Genomic DNA, 15,403 nt, shown 5'->3' on the forward strand with positions numbered 1-15,403 from the left:
CACCAATGCATTTTTATTCCCTTCTAAGTGTGCAAGCCCTATTTTCAATGCCTTTTTAAAATAATATAGGCTTTAGATGCCAGTATTTTCTTTACAAATGCTAGATGTTTTCCTGTTTTCAAAATAAATACATTTCACCAAGTGCTTCAATAAGGCAGAAAACAAATGCTTTTTTTAAAAGTCTCATTTATTGTTTGCCTCATGTTCCCACACTGCATAATCACACATTGAAAATTGCTGCTGCACAACTAAGGGAAGCCGTATACTAAAAAAATGAACACCAAGTAGTACATGCTGAACACACAGCATAGGTAAATTGCAGTTCCACTTAAAAAAACCCCACACCCACACTTGCATTGATTTCTTTTCCTATTTCTTCTGGTTAAAAACCTAGTTCTGGAGGGAAGGGAGAAAGCCCCCTTTCAGGGGCTGCTGAAGTAACTGTCATGTTTGGTGCTTCCTCACAAAGCTAGGGCCACCATACGCTCGCAGGGAGGTTATGGGAGGTATTCCATCATTATCTCTTCCTCCGATAGAAAATAAACCTAAGCAATGTATTTATCTAGACAAAAACCTCTTCCCCTACCCTCCAAAATTAATATAATTACACAACCAGAACAGCAGGTTGATCAGCAAGGTCAACATCAAATGACCTGCCTGCACCAAGAGAGAGCTACCATTACTGAACAGGATAAACACACTTGTAGTAGGTACATAGTTTGCTCTTACTCCATGTACAAAGTAGCTGTGTAACATACTTACATTCACATACAGATGCTGAAAGCAGTGTTTGTGCAACAGTGAAGGAAAAAGGTAAATTATGCTCAAAAGGAAGGTAATGATCAGCCAAAGCCAAGTGGGTAATTTAAATACTTCATCTTGAACAGCAACCTCAGAAGGCACACAAAAGAACTCAAGACAGCTCAGTCAGCCTTCAATGACTCATAAAATGACACACTCTTTCTTTCTCAAGATACAGGGAGAGTTCTTAAAAACATGATTTCCTTTACTGGTCCCCCTACCATGTCTGCAGATTACAAAGTACAAAAGTAAGATTATATACATATGAAGAACAGCACATAGGTATTACATCATCTCAAATAGCAGTATGAGAAATTATTTAAGCTGTTTTTGGTCTTCCGACAATCCTCAGAACTAGACATCAATCAGCTAATACTGAAGGCTGACCTACCTTGATCTACATTTTACAGCTAACACAGAAGCATACATATTCCTCCCACACACCCCATCAACTTCACCTCTTAGAATGAGCCTCATTTCAGATTAAATTCACCTTCCACAGAGGGTACTGACCACTGCTACAGATCAGGCCAAACAATATCTTGAATGGCACAATCAGCATTTCCAAATAGCAGCAACAATACAATACATAGGTTACTCGGAAGTTGAAGGCATTTACTAGGTTCCTGGGTTTTTGCATGAACACCATGTTGCTCTCTACATTGATTTAAAAAAATTGTTCATTTTAAGCTGTTTTACCAAGGGCAAGAGTACAACTTTTTGAGTGTCCTTGGGACTTTGGGTTCTCCTAGCACTACAACAGAAAACCCCCCTTTTTAAATCATATAAAAAATTGCAAATCAATTTCTAAGAATCATGCAAAAAGCCACTTGCAGCAGCCCATCATATACTATCAGGCACAAAGAATGGGAGTGGTTTCTATTAGTATAACCCATGCTTCCCTCCCCCCCCAAAGTTCTCACATTCGATTATTTCTTAAAAAAAAAAAAAATCAAGCTTATTCTGTTACAGAGTGCAGTGTAAGTGTATCAGAGGAACCATTATCTGAAACAAGTTTTCAAACAAAAGAGGCTTTCCCAAAGCTTTTATGTAATAATTTCAACACAGACAGAGTAAGTATGTTTATTGTTTTACAGCAGAATGCCCCAATTTAAGAACAAAATTGCTAGATGTTCAGCTGTGCAAAATGGTACATAGTGCTTCAGTACAAGTGGAAAAGAACATGATTTGTTAGCAAGTACTTTCAAATACAATTTTATGGTCCTAGAAGATAGGACTTGAAACCGGGGACTGATCCACAGGCAAACAATTTTTTCTGCCTAAATTGGACCCAACCACTTTGGACCCAGCACCAACACCACTGATTCCTCATTGCTGAAAAAAAAAAAAATCACCACACTGAATTGCCAGATTCAGTGTCTTCGTGTATGTTACTGAGAAATGGATCAGTCCTCTATGTCAGTTTCTAGCCCCATCTACAAATATCATCTGGCTCCGATAAATAAGACTCACAGGAATTTCTTGAAGGTCAATGGTCCATAATGGTAGTTACTCTACATGATCTGCTCAACTTGATTTCCAATTCTAGTTAGGCTGCTTAAATGAATTTCTTGAATTCGTCGTACAGCACAAGCACAAAAGCACCCCCCATGCCTCTGAGAACATTAGACCATGCACCCTTGAAGAACGCCTTTCCTCCCTCATCCCTTGCAATCTTCCGCCAGCAGTCAATTGTTCCAGAGTACATGATATCAGCTGTAGAAAAAGAGCAAAGAGTCATTTTTAACTCCTACAATTGTATCTTAAGATGTTTTTAACAACTGCCCTGCTTCACTTCTCTAGCTACTTTGTGTTGTCCCAAACCACATTTTAGGACTGTAACACAATACTAGTTCAGGCAGTAGAAAAGCTTCCTATCTGCTTGCCTAGTTATTAAAAGCAAAGTTATACAATAAAAATGTTAGGCGCTTTTTTTGGCAATTACACTGTCCCCTGATTGCCTTCATTTAATTTGTCATTGCAAACAGGTAGTCCATTTGCCCATTTCATATTCTATAAAGAAAAGTCCTCAGCATAATTCCAGACAAACACTGCAAGTTATGACCCTACTGCATTTCCTCCTATCATGTAAATGTACTATACCTTAAATCAGATTTATGGAAGAAGGAACTGTAAGTGCTGAGGGATAACTATCAGGAAAAAAGCACTCCATCTTGTTAATGCTGCTTAAAGAACTGCACAAATTAACAGCCTACCTCCTTTGCGTCCTGACTGCATCATCATTCTACGCCGCACTGTATCAAAAGGATAGGAGACCACACCGGCCACAGCAGTCACCGTCTGGGCAATCATCCAACTGATAACAATATGAGTGTTTCTGGGATCTGGGAGCATGCCTGCAATAAAAAAAGCAATTAGCGTTTTATCTTGTACATCCTCCTCCAGTTCACTCACTGCATGACAGCTACTTTACTGGACGAAGTATTATGAAACATGGTAAAGCCATACTTTTGAAGTTGCACCAAGACACTCGGTAAAATTTAAACATGCTGAAGCAATATTGAAAAAATATCATGGAAATTCACAGGATTCTCTTCTCAGTAATCAAAACAGGTAACATTTAGGCGACAGGATTCTTTACAGACTGGCATAAGAAGAGATCTAACTATTCCCTACTCTGTAGAAATAAGTCATCGTCCCTGTGAATTACACTGAACTATAAGCTAGTATCAACGACCTCTGTGCCCAGATGTCAAGCTTAACAAACAAGTGCTTTGTAAAAGCATTGCTCAATCCCATTCTGCTAAACATACTTGAATTGGTTTAATATAACTACAGGACTGCCCTGAACAAAAAAAGAACTTGTAATCGCGTATGTTTACCAACATGCTTTGCTGGCATTAGGAAAAACTCCTTTAAGGACAAGTACAAAACCAGGACTATTTGAAAGCAGCCTGCTGCCATCAGTATGTGCCTGAGTTTTGCCTTGAACACTGCAGTGTCACTGATGTTCGCACCGATACTGCCCCCTTCCATCACACTCACATAAACTATAGTTACTACAGACAGACACGGAGGACCATGCAAGAACAGACATGAAGAGACACTACAATTCTGAAAACAGGTTTATCAGATCCTCCCTGAAATTTTACCTTTTGCTGTATCATAGATCCCAAAGTAGGCAGCTCTATAGATGATGATGCCTTGGACAGAGACATTGAACCCTTGATACAAGCCACGCAGACCATCAGACTTGGTAATTTTGACTAGACAGTCCCCTAGACCAGTGAATTCTCTGTCTGCACCAGCTTTTCCAACATCAGCAGCCAAACGGGTTCTTGCAAAATCCAAGGGGTAGACAAAGCAGAGGGAAGTGGCTCCAGCTGCACCACCAGAAGCCAGGTTACCAGCGAAATACCTCCAGAATTGAGTGTGCTTGTCTACACCTCCCAAGAACACCTGCTTATACTTATCCTTGAAGGCAAAGTTGAGAGCTTGAGTTGGGAAGTATCTGATGACATTTGCCAAGTTTCCTCGCCAGAAAGACAGCACTCCTTGTTCCTTTGGAATACGCACTACACAATCGATGATACCCTTGTACTGCTTATCAGCGGCAATTTGTTTACTTGCATGTTGTACCTGCAAATAAAAAGATGTATTTTGATTGTATGCCTTGGCAGGTCTGCACTACAGCTGGGCTTAGTGTGCTTATATTATAAAACAAGGAGCTCTTAAGCCTGAATGCTCGACGGCAGTTATACACAGAGATTAAGCCTCTGTTTGCCATGACAGCAAACTTCCAAGAAGCAAAAGCTCCTGGGACAATCTGAACCTTAAGACTGAATTGACATTTATTTGTATTTTGGTGGAGATGAAAGAACTCGAGGGTTCACTGAATTCTCAAGAACTAAAAGCCTAGGTTTTACACATACACAAAAAAAGAGAATGCATGTGAAGGAAGAACTATAGATACAGGAGGCCTGGCACAATCCTAAGAACCATAAAAAGCCTTAACCTTGCTTCCCAGCTTCTTCAGACCTCAGGACGTGCCAAGACAGGAAGGCCCGGGCGTGAAGAACAAGGGCACGCACAGGACAAGTACGTGAAGGCCGGGGCTACCCGGAGCCGAGAGCCCGCAGGGACCGAGGCGGGCCTGCGGGAGCCGCATTCCGCCCAGAGGGCGGCCAGCCGGCGGCCGGGGAAGAGGGGTGCGGAGCGGCGGCCGCCAGCCCCGCTGCCGGCGGCGGCGAAGGTCAGGCGAGTCACCTTGGGGCGCCCGGCCGCCCCGCGCCCCGCCCCGCCCCCAGGGGTCACGCGAGGCCCCGCGCGTGCCCCGCCGGCGGGCCAATGCGCTGCCCGGCCGCGCCGTCACGTGAAGGTCACCAAGATGGCGGCGCGCTGCCGCCCTCCTCCCCTCGCCCTCTGCGCGCTCGGCGCCAGGAGCGGGACGGGAGGAAGTGACACCGGGAGCCGCCCCCTCGCCCCTCCCTCCCGCGGCCCGCCCCCGCCGCAACGCCGCGCCCCGCATAGCGGAACCGGCTTCCCCGCCGCCGCCCGCCGCCCACGTGACCTCCCGGCCGGCCGCCGGCTCGCGCGCGCCCTTTGTTCCGCGGGGGCGGCGCGCGTCCGCCCGCCCGCCCTCCTCGCCCCCGTTTCCTCTCCCCCCGCCCGGCCCGCGCGGGCCTGCGCGGGCCGGCGACGGGGCTGCCCCCGCTCCCGCCGGGCTCGGCCGCGCCGCTGACCTGCAGCAAGAGCTTGACCCGCTCGATGGGCGCCACCGCGGTCTTGCTGATGGCGGCAGCGACGCCGCCCGCCAGAAAGTCCTTGAGGAAGGAGATGGCCTGGTCCGCCATGTTCGCGCCGCGCCGGAGCCGCCGGGAAGAGACGCCGCTGCCGCTCAGGCCGAAAGGGCGGGACCGGCGCCGCGCATGAGCTAAATGCCGGGCCCCGCCGGCCCCGCCCCCCGGCGCCCCATTGGCCGCACCGCCCCGGGGGCGGGGCCTCGCCGCCCGGGGAGGGCGGGGCCGGGTCGCCTCAGGGCGGCGGTGATGGCGGGCGGCGGGGCGCGCGGCGCCGGTCCCGCCCCCCGCACGCCCCCGCCCCTGCGGCGCCAGTGGCGCAGCGCCGCGTCGCCCAGGGCGCCCCGGCCGGCCGGGCCCGCCGCCGCCGCCGCCGCCGCCAGCGCTGAAGGGCGACAGGCCTCGCCCCCGCCCGGGCCCCGCGGGGCGGGGGGCGGTGGACGCGGCACCGCAGCGGGGCCCGCCTCGGCCTCGCCCGGGCCGCAGCGGAGCGTGAGGATCGGCGCCGCTCGCACCGTTTTTTCCACGACGGTCGCTTCCTGAAGCGTCTTCCCCCGTCGCTTTGCGCCGTTCTCGGCGGAGCGCGCAGGAACCGCTGCAACGTAACGGGTCACATCTGGGAGAAGCGCCGAGCCCCGCGCGGCCGGACACGAGGCGGCGGAGCGGCGGGTGTGGGGCCCGTGAGCCCGGGCGGGCCGGGAGCGCGGCCCGCGGGCAGCCGGGCGGGCCGGGAGCCGCGGCGGTGGAAGCGGTGGGGGGCCGGCACGGGATGGAGGCAGCGCTTTCTGCGCGGGGCCCTGGGCGGCAGCGGCCGTTGCGGGGGGGGGGGGGGGGGCGGAGCGCATCTGGGGCCAGCGGGTTTTGCTCCGTGCTCGCCACCCTCAGGGTAATGCTGATGGAAGGCATCTCCTTGTTTCCAGGTTCTGTGCCCACCTGCTCCTCCTCGCCATTGCGGTGCCAGGCATCACGGTGCCGGGCTTTACTGTCAGATCCGAGACAACGAAAGGCCAAAGAACTTAGCCGCGCTTTCCTGGAGGCACAGCGGGGAAGCGTGGTCCCGGCTCCTTCTTTGGGCAAGCCAAGTTAGACGCTGTGAAAAGCCCTTCAGCAGGTTGCCCAGGCAGGCGCTCACGGCAGGGCCTCTGCCCCTGCCAAGACAGGCCTGGTCTCCGTCAGTCATTTCTGCTAATTTCATTGTATGCGAAGAGTGAAATTTGACACCTAATGGCCAAACAGCAGTCTGAAATTACACCTGTTCTTTCTAAAAGCGAGTCTTGAAATTGTTCTAGCTGGAGGGCATTAGTTCACCCACACCTTTTGTTATTGCTTTCACTTTTAATGGATGTTTCCTACAAAAGTAAATAAAGCCAAACATTTTTTTAAATAGCTGACTGGTGAACCACAAAGTTGCAGGAGCTGAGGTGTCTGAAACCACTGCTTACACATGTGTGTACTTTGCAGGATTTCACAATGAGAGCCTCTCTCTTGGAGGGCGTGTTGTGAGAACAGGATGTGCCAGGCATAGCCTTTCTCTCTGGTGTAGTACGATAGACCATGTGTGATACGTCACTATACCTTTTTTTTGCACATCAAAAGATAAGAAGTAAATTGTGTGCTATTTTATATTCTAAATCATAATACAGATACAATGAAGTGCCCACACAGGGTTAGGCACATACAGCGTTAGAGGACCATATTTTGGGTGTAATTGATGAAAGGCTGTGGTGCATATTCTCAGGCAGGCACACACAACTTGGTGTAGCGTTTTTCTTTTTAAAAAAGCTCATAATACTCTCATAGCACAACACAATGTGTGCAAGGCTGGGATTTTTCTCCCCATAAAGTTTTCTATTGATTAAAAAAGAACTTCATACTCAGGGACTCTGCAGTGTTATCAGTTTGAAAAATGAAGGTAAACCATACGTAACTTTTGTCATATGAAACTGTTCAGTCAATGGTTGTCCTGTCCCGTTCACCTTGGGAGCTCAGAAGCATCTGACCGGGGAAAATCCTTTTCTCTTTATCACCATACTATTCCTTCTGTTTCTGCACCTTTTTCTTTTCTGTTCTTTATCTAATCTTGTATCCATATCTCATACTATCCACTTTTGTAAGAGCTCACAAATTAAGTAGGGCTAAAAAGGAGGAGGAGGATGTTCTAGAACCAAATGTGGTGCCCCCACATTTCATCTCCAGTTATAATCACAGATGAAACTTGTGCTTTTATACAACTGCCTTTTCCAGAAACCTCACAGAAGGCAGAGGAGTCTGTCTTGACTCTCTTGAGAAGCTGCTGTTCCAGTCTTCTGTTTCCAGTTGTGACTACGCCATTGCAGTAGCAGTTTCCAGACTTCATTAGACAATGTTTCTTTATTTACAGTAAAGAGCATAACATAAAATGATATTAAAATGGATGGTGATGGAGTATTGAAATGATACCTGCATTAACCTCCTGAAACGGGTGCAAAGCAATGTGTGCTGGTCTAAAAACTGGAGTATTCTAATTGCGCCAAGTATGAAGAAACTGATTTCTCAGCAATGTGAATACTGCAGTAGGGCTGCCGATACCATTTCTGGTTGGAGATTTGTTTCTGAGGGTACTACAAGTGTTGTGCAGCCACAGTATCACTGTCATCAAATGATGCCAGAATCTTCTGTTATCATTTTACTCAAATCCAAAATAAATGCAATCAATCTCCCCCCTTTTTAAAAGGAACTTCAGAAAGCTGACATAACATTTCTTGTTTATGATACTGATGGGAAACTGAGAATGTATTTGCTTAATTACAAAACACCAAATGTGACTACAGACATCCAGTTTTTACTAGGAAATCCATTGTTTTCTAGGTCTTAATGCAGAGAACGACATCTAACAAATTTCCTGTCAATCTGATTTCAACATTTGTGAATCCATGTTGTTCCAATAAGCCTCGGTATTCAGAGCCACTTCTCTCCTTTCCCTCTGTCTGCACAAGCATGTTCAAAGACTGCAGCAGAGCTGTGCTCCTGTTCTTCTTCTCATCATCCAATACCATTTCAGCCAGCAAAATCCCACAGCCTAATTTAAAAACAAATGCATGCAACAGTAATAATCTGTTATCAGGCACAAGAATTTCTGCTACCATATATAGGGGTGCAAACCACAAGACACAGGTGATTTCATTTATGGATTTGCTTTTATCATTTATGGATTTGCTCTGCTATTAAATGCCTAATCCACTCCTTGGAAAACCCAGGAAATTCCCTTCCACACCATGGAGGGATCAAACACTCCCAAGTCAAGTCATGGCTCTGTTTTCAGGGGAAGAGGAAATGGCTTCTGTAGACTTGGCATGAGGGTTATGGAAAACAGTAAGACAGGAATAGTAGTTAATCTCTTTGGGATATATTGCTGCTTCACATTCATACTGAAATTGTGCCAAGCAGACAAAATGGTGGATAGCGAGCATTATAGAATCATAGAATTGTTTAGGTTGGAAAAGACCCTTAAGATCAAGTCCCAACCGTTAACCCAGCACTGCCAAATCCACCACTAAACCATGTCCCCAAGCACCACATCCACCCATCTTTTAAATACCCCCAGCAATGGTGACTCAGCCACTTCCCTGGGCAGCCTGTTCCAGTGCTTGACAACCCTTTTGGGGAAGAAGTTTTTCCTAATATCCAACCTAAACCTCCCCTGGCGCAGTTTGAGGCCGTTTCCTCTCGTCCTATCACTTGTTACTTGGGAGAAGAGACCGACCCCCACCTCACTACAACCTCCTGTCAGGTAGTTGTAGACACCAATAAGGTCTCCCCTCAGCCACCTCTCCTCCAGACTAAACAACCCCAGCTCCCTCAGCCGCTCCTCATAAGACTTGTGCTCTAGACCCTTCACCAGCTTTGTTGCCCTCCTCTGGACACACTCCAGCACCTCCCTGTCCTTCCTGTAGCAAAAAGCAGAGAAGTCATCAATGTTGCACATTATTTCTGTAGGAACTGAGGTCTCTGTGGTGGGACTGACTTAGGGATGTGAGCAGAACTTAAATGATCCTGTTTACACACAGCCTCTTCCTTCAGCATGTCTGATTTGAGCCTGAACCTACATTATGTGTCCAGTGGGACTCTTCTGCCCTAATTCAGTCATCCATAGATTAGACAGCTGTATTTCAGCTAACCCTCTTAAATATGCTCTATCCACTATGAAATGTATAATCACTTCTCTTAGGAAACCCAGGAAATTCCCTCTCACAGACAGGGGAGACAAATCATCCCGAAATCACCATTAAATCCGCCACTTCTACCAGTCAGCAAAAGATACCAGCTTTCTCCAGAGCAACTGGAAAACTGAATTTGGACATTAATGAGATAAGAAAAGTTTATAATTTCTCAGGTGACTGGGCTACATCAAATGATTATAGAACAGCTTAGGCTGAAATGGACCACAGGAGATCTTTAGTCCAACCTTCTGCTCGAACCCAGGCAGCTCTACAGTCAGCTCAGCTTGTTCAGGGCTTTGTTCTCAGATCCTGAAACCGCCAAGGACAGAGATTCCACCACCTCTCTGAGCAACCTGCTCCAATGCTTAATTATCCTAAGAGTGCAAAGCTGCGGTCCATTACCACAGACACCATGCCCAAGGGACTAATGCTTACCGTGTATAGAGCGTTGTGCTTTAATCACAGAGTACGTTGAGGTTGCGTGGTAGCCAAGCGCGTTCTATTCAAATTTTACAGCCAGATACATAGCACTTGGAGGCACAGTTTTAAAGTCCGTGACAGTTACAGGTGTGCCAACTTTAGGAATGAAATTTTCTGACTCAAACAGCTTATAGCAGCTTAAGGAATAGCGTTATGAACTTTATGAATAACTATGAGATGAGAAACATCTGATCGCTGGAATGAATCTCTCAAAATACAAACCTGTTAAGCGTAACGGCAAACTTCACGTCAATATGGAAAAGAAACATCTTTAATTTATTCAGTTGTTGAATATTTTGCCTTATCTCTTTGAAAGTCTGTACAGATGAGGTCAGTCAAATTCCCATTCATAAAAACCTTCTGCTAAGAATTAAAATCCCCAACGTGGTAAAAGTCTGACATTTCCCTGATTTTGTGCAGCTGAAGTGCTCTGTAGTCAGCATGTTTCTCATGATGAATTGCATCACTGTGGCACTTTCGCTTTACTCAGTGCTCAAAGAGCAAAGTAACTTCTGATTAAGTAACATAAGACAGAGTCTACCAGGCAGATGCAATTCTTGACCTTGCTCACCAACTCCTTAATTTGCTGAGGCTGGTGATTCAGCATAGGCACGGCCTCTTTCACACTGGTTTATTGGGATTATTGCTGTAGAAGTGTGACGGGCAAGAAACTCAACACTAGTAGAAAAGAAAGAAAGTTTCAAAGTGCAACTTTAATCTCCAGGAAGGCTTCCACTACAAAGTACACTTTAAATAGAAAAAATAAATATCAATGAAGTAGCAGGAAAAAAATAAACATATGGGGAGGTGACATTAGTCACAAATTACTTGAAGAGATGGGATACAGTATATATTTCTCCATTTAAAGACTGGAACATGAAGAAACTTCTATTTCTCATTTTCATAAGATAATTTATACATAAATCTTAATCAAGTAATGAGACAGAAAGCATATACGGCCATTTAACCACATTCAGAAAAACCCAAAACAGACAGGAACCAATAGGAACAGCTCTCAACTGCAGCCTGTGTGGGTACATGCTGTGGCTGGAGGTCAGAAGCTGCTGAAGTTTTTCTATGACATTATGGCTGCTGTAGGAACATGTTTGAGGTTTGTCCTATTTTCACTTTTGCCTGCAGAAGTGCTTAAAAAAGGGTATCCTTGAGATGTTTTTGAGTGAAGCCCCACAGAAAAGTGAAAAAGAGGACTAGCATCCCCGAATTCAGAGAGGTGGTACAGTATTCATTTTTATTTTTTCATTTCTGATAAAAATGACCAGTAACCACTGAATACACTGCAGAGGGAGAATTCTCGTTAATTTTAAGGTCCAAGAAAACTAAGGTATTAATGTGGCTTATAACAGCCTGTAGTTTTAACTTGCCATGCTATACATCTATGTCAAGTCTACGCTTAATACGGTCTGCAAACTAGGCAGAAGAATGCGACATGAAGGTATTTAATACATACGAGTTTCAGCCTGCACCAGACACTTTTTAAATGCATAGAACTCACTCCTGCAGAAGCTGCAGTCCAACTTTTATTCAAGGCCTGTGACAACTATGCTTCAGATAAAGGGTCAAAACGATCTTAAACTGACAATATGTGCTGGCTGATGACGGGTATATTGTGCAAGTGTTGCAAAAACTGAGCATCCCAGTTTGCTTCTGGGCACGCTATGGTGGCAGATTCTTCTTGAAGCACAAAACAGCATCTAACAAGTTTCCTGTGATCTTAATTTGTACATTTGTGAATCCATATTTCTCCAGTAGCTGTTTATATTCTGAGCCACTTCTCTGCTTGCCTTCAGCCATACTGAGGGACTGTAGTACAGCTCTAGGAGGGTGCGTCTTCTGTTCGTCAAGCACAATTTCTGCCACTAGCAAGGCACTTCCTGCATTTCCAAAACAACCAAAAGTGGTTCAGTAAAGTATTTCTAGCTTCAAGTTTTTAGTCTTTTGTTCAGAGACAGTTATAGAGGTGTATATAGACACTCAGAGGTGTATATAAACACTCAGCCTAGTGTTTTAATGGTCTTCAGTGGAAATCAGTGACAGAACTTTACTTTCAGTAACCGCCTCCTGGAAGCAACCGTTTAATTGTTAAAAGGAAGGGGGAGTTTAGAGCACTGTCTCTACTTCAGTGACATTCAGACCACTTCCTGACTATGCTCTTAAACTCAGTCTTGTTTCCATTTGAACCAAGCGACTTCTGTAAGCATCTGTCATAATCTTCTCATGCAAAGATCAGGGTAAGAGAGTCACCCACAATCTTCTTTCATAATTTATAAACAGGGTTATGCTTTATGGCTTAAATCTAATTTTGAATGCTCTCCTATGAAACAAACTTCATAGCTAGAGTTAATCCTGTTGGATTAAGGAATCAGTTGATCTTAGCAGTCAGGCTTTTCTGCTTTTTGTCTTCTCCTTTGATCTTCAATACTGTCCAAATATGAGTCAACAGTATGCCCCGGGAGCCAAAAGGGCCAACCATCTCCTGGGGTGCATCAAGCACAGCATAGCTAGCTGGTTGAGGGAGGCGATTGTCCCACTCTACACTGCGCTGGTGAGGCCCCACCTCAAGTACTGTGTGCAGTTTTGGGCACTTCAATACGAGAAGGACATCAAACTACTAGAGTGCGTCCAGAGGAGGGCAACCAAGATGGTGAAAGGCCTTGAGGGCAAGGCTTATGAGGTCACTTGGTTTGTTCAGCTTGGAGAAGAGAAGGCTGAGGGGTGACCTCATCACTGTCTACAACTTCCTCAAGGGGGACAGTGGAGGGGGAGGTGCTGATCTCCTTTCTCTGGTGACCAGCAATAGGACATGAGGAAATGGAATGAAGCTGTGTCAGGGGAAGTTCAGGTTGGACATTAGGAAAAGGTTCTTCTCAGAGTGGACGGACACTGGAAGAAGCTTCCCAGGGAAGTGGTCACGGCACCAAGCCTGTCAGAGTTCAAGGAGCATCTGGATGACGCTCTTAGTCCTATGGTTTAGTTTTAGGTAGTCCTGTGAGGAGCAGAGTGTTGGACTTGATGATCCTTATGGGTCCCTTCCAACTTGAGATATTCTATGATTCAAATGTAGGAGAAAGCAGAAGCGGCTACATATTTCTCATGAAATCTGTGCATAAAGTAGTGCTGAACTCCAGTTTACCATATTCTGGGCACTACTGAGATAACAAAACAATAGCAAAACAAACTGCTGCTTCTTGATTAACCTAAAGGAACTTTAGTTAGACTACTTGTATGTATAGAAATAAGCACATGCTTAGTTATTTGATGATACAGGGCTTAGAAAGAACAACTGGGCATGGCAGAGATAGGGGAGATGATGTAGTCGTATGTGAAGCCTGCAACTACAGTAAGAGCTTATTTTATATAGTTTTATTAGCAGCTTTGTTTCCTTTTCTTCTTAGTAGGTATTACCACAATGCGAGCATAGACATTCAAGCAAAGGCTACTATGATTGGACAGAAAAATATGCTTTTTTAATATGAACTTCTTATGATGACTCATTATGTTTATGCATTAACATGCACCTTTAAGCCCACAAGGTGAAAAAACTTACCTGGTTTGCAAACAGCTGATATCTTGCTTAACAGCACATGTATCTTTTCATCAGGCCAGTCATGAAGAACACGTGAAAGGATGTAAAGATCTGCTTCTGGAAGATTATCCTTGAAGAAGTCACCTGTTAGAAAGCAGAGTTAGTACATTCCTACAGAAACCACAGAGTACATTCCTACAAAATGAAATGAAAATATTGCGGAGGAACTAGGACCTTCAGCAGAGGTAAAGAAAGAAACAAGAATGAACAGGTATAGGGATGCACTGATTTGCAGATAAGGAAAGCATAGTTAAAGAGGAGAGCAGATCACAGGTAAGAATTCTGTAACATATAAAAATGGAAAGAAAGCATAAAGTAAGGAAGGAGACATCCAAGTCCTCTGTAGCCACCATGTCGATCTTGCCTAGAAAAGAAAAGCCTGAGACAAGGACATGCAGCCTCTACTCCCAGTAGTACTCAAACATGACTAATCCATACTTACTTATTTATCCACATTCTGCAACCACAGCCAGTTTATTTTTATTGCCACAGGCTTGAGAAATACAATGTCCCCATTTAGCATGGGTGAGCCTACATTGCCTTGTACTACGATGCGTTTGGGGCTGGAGCGGGGTAGCTTACCACCTTCTGCAGCAAAAGAGCCTGTTCTGCACTCCAGGATAACAGAAATAAGAAAAAAGATCACGTGTTACATTTACCTGATACAAATGTCACTGGAGCTGTGTGTTGTCCCAAAGGCCAAAAGTAAGAGCTGTTTGCAATGACTTCTGGAAGGTCAAATACTGTGACCTTGAGATTTGAGTATATTTGTACTAATTCATGAGCCAGAGCTCCAGTGCAACCTGTTGAAAGTTCAAAAAAGTCACATCAAGTCTTTTCTCCAAGCATTTGCAGACATTTTAAAAGACAAGGCTACATATAACATTAAAATAGATACATCAAATCAGAATTAGAGGTAGACAGTCAGCTCCACAATTAACATGGGCAATAGCACTTCCTGGTGGATAGAGCAATGCTTTAAAGCTTGGGGAATGCAGGCATGACTCCTTACTGTCATAGAATTGCTAATATGACCTTTGATACCAGTACCTCAGGGTTTCTTTGTGGGTAGAAGAACATTAATGAAAGGGCAAGGACTTGTAATTTGTGGATGAAGAGCACTAGAACTATTTACCATTTACAAAGCACTGATATATGAAGTTTGACAATACTCTCCAGCGTGGCAAAGGATAGGGATGGTAAAGTCTTGGAGTCTCTTCACAAGTGGCAAAGGCTGTACCAGCATTGTGTTAATTCCTCTGACATGCTGTCCATCTCCCCAGGCACTAAGTAAAGTGTTCTTCCTTCAGTGAATCTTTCCCTATGTAATAACACTCCCTCTGCGCAACTCCAAGCACAGGGCAAAAGAGGACACTAACAAGAAGAGTTTCTTCAGGTGTATCATGGGTTGTCAACATTTTGGTGGTCATCTTAAATAATAATTAAAACAACACACAAAACAAACCCATTCTAAAAAAATCAAACCTTTTTGTTCTGGCTGTGCAGTGTTTCAAGTTTGACACCCCAATATAGAAGGATTCAGAAATAAATCCTTCATT

The 15,403-nt window shown here is 45.3% G+C and overlaps 2 protein-coding genes across 6 annotated transcripts in view; both read right to left on the reverse strand.

The window, feature by feature from the left end:
• Positions 1-1,868: 1,868 nt before the first annotated feature.
• SLC25A6 (solute carrier family 25 member 6) lies at positions 1,869-5,686 on the reverse strand. Its single transcript, XM_082304841.1, has 4 exons — positions 5,505-5,686; positions 3,915-4,401; positions 3,018-3,158; positions 1,869-2,517 (listed from the first exon to the last, which is right to left on the reverse strand). Exons 1-4 carry the CDS (start codon positions 5,613-5,615, stop codon positions 2,360-2,362), a joined length of 897 nt encoding a protein of 298 aa, XP_082160967.1. The 5' UTR covers positions 5,616-5,686; the 3' UTR covers positions 1,869-2,359.
• A 2,359-nt stretch (positions 5,687-8,045) lies between these two features.
• The window catches only part of ASMTL (acetylserotonin O-methyltransferase like), a 28,112-nt gene continuing 20,754 nt past the window's right edge, over positions 8,046-15,403 (reverse strand). For 2 of the 5 annotated variants that reach the window (XM_082305097.1, XM_082305099.1), the window contains 3 exons: positions 14,504-14,647; positions 13,806-13,928; positions 10,596-12,132 (listed from right to left, as the gene is read on the reverse strand). In XM_082305097.1, the coding sequence (XP_082161223.1) occupies positions 11,915-12,132; positions 13,806-13,928; positions 14,504-14,647 (485 nt within the window). In that variant the 3' untranslated portion in view covers positions 10,596-11,914. The other 3 variants (XM_082305096.1, XM_082305095.1, XM_082305098.1) reach the window with 3 other exon arrangements.

The sequence above is a fragment of the Platalea leucorodia genome, assembly GCF_965183815.1.
Source record: "Platalea leucorodia genome assembly, chromosome: 2".
Lineage (NCBI taxonomy): Eukaryota > Metazoa > Chordata > Aves > Pelecaniformes > Threskiornithidae > Platalea > Platalea leucorodia.

Bases quoted from the DNA above. Each gene is read 5' to 3' on its own strand.
- SLC25A6 (XM_082304841.1), bottom strand. From the start codon at position 5,615: ATGGCGGACCAGGCCATCTCCTTCCTCAAGGACTTTCTGGCGGGCGGC. The intron at 4,402-5,504 runs GTCAGCGGCGCG...TTTTATTTGCAG, and splicing joins GGGTCAAGCTCTTGCTGCAG to GTACAACATGCAAGTAAACA. The intron at 2,518-3,017 runs GTAGGCTGTTAA...CTTTTTCTACAG, and splicing joins GCAGTCAGGACGCAAAGGAG to CTGATATCATGTACTCTGGA.